Below are 5629 nucleotides of genomic sequence, written 5' to 3'. Positions count from 1 at the left end.
TGCTCATCAAGACCTTTAATGTTCGTGCATGACGAAAGGGGCGTCACTGCACCAGAGTCGTGCCAATGAAGTCTACAGGAGACGTGCAGAGCTTTATGATTCGTGCCCACAAAAAAGAACCATCAGGATTTGTGCGGCCGAAATAGGAGCCCTCCTCGTCTACGCCTCGCCCAGGACGGCTTCCGTTACCCGTTTCCGTCAAATAGATCCCTTCGTATAAATGACGGTATTGGGAATTGGAGGCGTCTCGTCGGCTCACGGTAGCTGGCGCCTTCTCCCTCGCCCGATCCCAGCCCTAATCCCAACCCTAAGTCTCCGATCCCACGAAGAATGTCCAAGGCCTGGGGCGCTGTCGGCGCCTGGGCGCTCGACGCCGAGCGCGCGGAGGCCGAGGAGCAAGAGCAGCCGGCGGGGGAGCCGCCTCCGGCCAGTCCCCTCCTCGCTAGCGAGCCTGCGCAGGGCTTCCCGACACTCAAGGAGGCGGCCTCCTCCTCGAAGCAGAAGAAGAAGAAGAAGAAGCCCGTCCCCCTCGCCCAGTTCGTTGCCGGTGGCTCCCGTCCCTCCTTCGAGTCCAAGGGCCTCACCCCTGATGAGATGCTCGGCCTTCCAACCGGCCCGAGGGAACGGTCCCAGGAGGAGCTCGGGTATGGGCGCCTTGGCGGTGGGTTCCGATCGTATGGTGATGGCGGTGGCCCCCGCAGAAGTCTTCCTGGCCGTAGGGTCGATGAGGGCGATGGCTCGTGGGGCGGCGCCGGTGGTGGAAGGAGGAGCTACGGTGGGTTTGATGAGGAGCCGCGGAAGGGTCCGCCGGATAGGTATTCAGATTTTGACCAGCCATCGAGAGCCGACGAAGTGGATAATTGGGGTGCTGGAAAGAAGCCGTTTGCTCCTCCGCTAGCTGACGCTGGGCGGCGCGATTCATATGGCTTCAGTGGCAGTGGCAGCTCGTCTAGGGCTGATGAGGTAGATAGTTGGTCAATTGCGAAGAAACCTCTTCCATCCGAAAACCAAAGTTTTGGATCAGGGTCTGGGGATTCCCGTGCTTCATCTGAATCCTACGGATGGGGAAGAAGTAGAGAAGGATCAATTCCACATGATCAAGGGAGGCCAAAGCTAGTTTTGGATCCACCAAAGAGGAATGTTGGCACACCGAGTGAGCCTTTGAGGAGTCGGCCTAGCCCATTTGGCGCTGCACGTCCGAGAGAGGAGGTTTTGGCTCAGAAAGGGTTGGATTGGAGGCAGATGGACTCTGATAATGAGATGAAGAAGACCAGCAGGCCCACCAGTTCACATTCTAGCAGACCTTCAAGTGCACATTCAAGCAGACCAGTCAGTCCAGGATTGCAATCAGCAGCTGTGGCAGCAGAAGTAGCAGTTAAACCTCGACCAAAGGTGAACCCGTTTGGTAATGCAAAGCCCCGAGAAGTTCTGTTGCAGGAAAAGGGAATAGATTGGAGGAAAATTGACCTGGAGGTGGAATATCGCAGTGTGGAAAGGTTTAATTATCTCCATCCTCAATTTTAAATAGTTTCCAGAGTATCTATAATTCATTATCGTCATACCTTGGTGTTTGGAACCTAAAATCTTTGTTTTCATGTTCATATGCTTCTTTTGGTTGCATCAATGTAATGCAAAGTACACTATGGTTCTGCAGTTGGCACATATGGGCATGCTGACATGGATTCTCCATGTGAAATTGTATTGCTTGTAGGCCCTCAACTGCAATGTCACCCTTGATTTTCACAGCTGTACATGTCAGTTTGACTTAGGTTTTTTATGTTTTTACTATTAGTAATGAAACTTGAATTTCCCTACATACTTTTCATGACTACATAGAAACTAATGACTGTACTAAACTATTTTGAAGAAAATATATGTAAAGTTGTAACTATTAAAATTCTGACATTAACCATTTTAAAATGTTTAGAATCATAATAATGTTAAATTAATAGTAACGTATTAAGATGTGCCAGCGGTTGTATGACATAGGACAACTTAAAGGGTGATAAGTCTTAGAGAATTGGGAAGAGAATCAGTGTAAAAGGGAAAAAAAGGGACAAAATAGAGGGGCAAGATTCAGTACAACATGCTCAATTCATTGAAAAAAATAATTTAAAATAATCAAAGTACAAATAGTGCATTCAAAGATATGCCATTCTTGAAGAGAGAGAAAGGCATTGACCTTATCCTTATTGACTGGCTTCAGTTGATTGTGAAGTTGATCCACTGGTTTCCAATGTTGGGTTACTTCAATAATGTCATGCTTTCAGTAATTTGGAATTTGATGGATCATGTATGGTTAATGAAAAGTCTAGGACAGCAGGAAATTTTAAGTTTTTAGGGATCATGTAAATGTGAAACTTAAGTGGTAGGATAATTGAGGGAGGAGGAAGAAAAGAAATAGATTACTAGTCACACCACTCAGATGCATTGTAGGAGAAGAAACTTATTCATTCATCTATTGATTGATGTTCTACTTGCAATCACTTTTCCCTATTTATGGACTCATACAAGAAAATAGAGGAAAACTACAAATGTAGGAGATGATACAATTCAGAAAATTTTCTTTTCAGGTAAAATAAAATTTTTACAATTGTTTTGAAATATAACATTTCTTTTTCTTGATACACTTGATTCAGACTTTCTTTGTAGGATGATGAAACTTGTTTGTAGAATTTAATTTCAATCAAGCTTTGTAATGTTCAATCAAATGAATTTTAATTTCTTCCACTTAATCTCATTGGTTTTGTTTTTCTTCTCCTTGAGCAATTTAAGAAGCTAAACTTATAATTTATGCAAAAACCCCTCTCTCAAGTACTAGAGCTATTTCATAATAAAAACTAGATTAAATTGTAAACATGATCAGCTGAAATTGACTAATCATTCAAAAGGATTTTGGGTGTGAAGATTTGGAAGTTGTTTTGATTTCCATCACTGTCCTTATTGGCTCTGAACTTTTTTTTGCCTTTGAAATGAAAAAAAAAAAGCTTTACAGAGATTAGTCTGCCAAGTTTTTTATTTTGTTTTTGATATAGGTCAGGCCTCTCTATGTCGAGGTCAGGCCTCCCACCATGGTCAAATTAAACACTTAATCCCGTATAATATTTTGAGGGTGAAATTCTTATCATGTTTTGTGATGTTGAGTACTATTGTCTAAGAGTTAGTGTTCAGAACAGTGTTATGTAATATCAAACTGAACTAAATCACTCTAAAAAAAAGGAATCAAATTGAAGAAAAAAAAAACCTTTGTTGATTGATTCTGCACACCTCTATGGTGTTTGTTCTTTCTTGTTTCTTCTTAATTATTGTGAAAAAGATGTAACAATGTGGAAGTTTGCGCTGTTTGGTTTCACACTGATCTTTTGGTATGACAATTTTTCTTATTCATTGACTTTGACACAAGACATTTTTTTAACTGATTCTGATGTATGTTGTCAGATATGGTTTATATTAAGGTTCTATTCACTTGGAAATTGCTGGTTATGAAGCATAGTTCTGTTTGCTGAATCTTCTTGAGATATATTGTCAAGAAATTTGTGACTTTTGCTCTCGCTTATTGAGGATTTTTTTTGACATGGAGTTTATATTGCTGAGTTCTGATCGCTGACTTATGGAGGATTTTTTTTGACATGGAATTTATATTTGTGAATTGCATTGCAGATCTGAGACCAATGAAGAAAAGCTGCTAAAAGAAGAGATTAATTATCTTAAGGCACTGACTAGAGAAACTGAGGGCAATCTAAATGACAAGTTTACAAAATTATCTGCTGAAGAACTTTCTAAGCTTCATGAGGAGATAGCAAGGAAGGAAAAGGACCTGGAGCTTCTAGTGCATCAGTTTGATGACAAGGTTCGGTTTGGTCAAAGAACCACAGCCAACATCAGACCAGGATCTGGGTCTGGCAGGAGCGATACGTCGTCATCTACGAGGCCACCATCTCAGTCTGGCATGTCTGAGGGGTCTAGGAGCATTGATTTTGTTGACAGGCCACAATCTGGTGGTGGGACTGGAGATGCATGGGGAAATCGCATGGATGACAGGCGAGGATTTCAGGGGAGAAGGGATAAGAGCTTTTACGAAAGCAGAAATGCAGACAGGTATATCATAAATTCCATTTGTTGACTTATGTTTCTGCTATTTTCCTTTAGTTTCTTTCTTCGTCTACAGGAGCAGTTAATAGTTAATGACAATAGTAAGCTGCTTCAAATACTGCCCAGTTGATTTCAATTCAAGAATTAAAATTTTAGAATATATATTTTTATATTTAACTTGGATCTTTCTTCTTTTTTATGTTATTTTACAGTTTTCTTTGTAGTTAATTTTAAAATCAATTAATTTAATGCAATTATTTTCTTATAATTAATTTTACAATAATGTATGGTACAATTATAAGGGTGAGCATTATTCGGTAAGAATGGAATGGTTGAACCAACTCAATTTGGTCAATTTGGTTTGATTTGTTCAAAGGATTGGTAAAATCCAATCGGTTTGATGTCCAAAATGAAGCTAATGGCTTTGCTGCTCACAATAGACTTTCATAATTTATTTATGAATCAATTTTTGTACTGCATTGCTACTAGGAGCTCTTAAACCTTTTTCCAATTGGACTTGTGCTTGTTTCCTATCCCACAATAGAGAAAAAGTATTTCTTTTCTATTGAGTCGCAAGTACTTCAGTTTCAGCCTAGCTGCAAAATTCTTATATGCAGGAAGCTAAAATTGTTACTGCAAGAATGAAATTTTGAGAGCAAGTTAATCCAATGACTTGCATGAAGAGCTAAACCAATTGAATTGCAATTTTACTTTGGTGCATTTGGTTTTTAAAATATTGGTTCAGTTTGATACAAAATATGAGTATCAAACTGGTGGTCACTACTTGGTCATCGGAACAAATATCATATTTACCTCATTTGTGTATGATAGATAATGCATGAAAAATCTTTCTTTTAAATCTATCATTTCTTGTGCTTGGTTGGATTGGAAGGTTTTTATTTCTGAGAACCAACAGTCACATTTAACATATTTATTCTTCTGCTTTTGCAAGTTTCTGAAATGCTCATTTCCCACTCTTTTTTTTTTTTCCCCAAGGTCAAGTTCAAGGGAGCGGTGGTGAATGATTTTGGTGTGAATTCAAGGTGTTTCTTGATAAAAAAGGATAACATATGGCTTGTTCTTTGGCCCCAATTCTCTTGTTCAATTTTGTTTTGCACAATGCCAGTTGGCAATAAAACATGAAATCGGTGATGAGAACTTTGTGTTGTTTATTGCCTGTCTTGATGCAGTACAGGGTCTAATTATTTCCCATGTTGAGGTGAGTAGTATCCTGCTTCTACCGACTCCTAATCGATCAAGCTGTGTTTTCAATTATTTGCAGCAATTTCTTGCTTCTTGTTCTACTCCGGCATCCTAGTGTTTCTTACCGTGGATTTTGTATGGTTTCATAATCGTTATATTTTATTATCAGTGGGATGGTATGGTTTAGGGTTTTGAGATAGTAGTAGGTCGGAATTTTTATTGTCTTGTAAATATCGATCTTATTATCGGTTGTGTGGTGTAGTTTAGGGTTTTGAGATAGTAGCAGGTCGGATTTTTTTATTATCTTGTAAATATCCATCTGCACAAATTGGGT

The 5629-nt window shown here is 39.8% G+C and overlaps 1 protein-coding gene across 1 annotated transcript; it reads left to right on the top strand.

Moving 5' to 3' along the window:
- The first annotated feature begins 228 nt into the window (after positions 1-228).
- Positions 229-5264, top strand: LOC135597340 (eukaryotic translation initiation factor 4B2-like). Its single transcript, XM_065090139.1, has 3 exons — positions 229-1496; positions 3661-4098; positions 5089-5264. Exons 1-3 carry the CDS (start codon positions 331-333, stop codon positions 5111-5113), a joined length of 1629 nt encoding a protein of 542 aa, XP_064946211.1. The 5' UTR covers positions 229-330; the 3' UTR covers positions 5114-5264.
- Positions 5265-5629: the final 365 nt, after the last annotated feature.

The sequence above is a fragment of the Musa acuminata genome, chromosome BXJ1-11 (assembly GCF_036884655.1).
Source record: "Musa acuminata AAA Group cultivar baxijiao chromosome BXJ1-11, Cavendish_Baxijiao_AAA, whole genome shotgun sequence".
Classification (NCBI taxonomy): domain Eukaryota; kingdom Viridiplantae; phylum Streptophyta; class Magnoliopsida; order Zingiberales; family Musaceae; genus Musa; species Musa acuminata.
This window is presented reverse-complemented; position numbering and strand designations above follow the sequence as displayed.

Coding starts and splice junctions, on each gene's coding strand:
- LOC135597340 (XM_065090139.1), top strand. CDS start 331: ATGTCCAAGGCCTGGGGCGCTGTCGGCGCCTGGGCGCTCGACGCCGAG. Junction 1,497..3,660: donor GAATATCGCAGTGTGGAAAG/GTTTAATTATCT, acceptor ATTGCATTGCAG/ATCTGAGACCAATGAAGAAA. Junction 4,099..5,088: donor GAAAGCAGAAATGCAGACAG/GTATATCATAAA, acceptor TTTTTCCCCAAG/GTCAAGTTCAAGGGAGCGGT.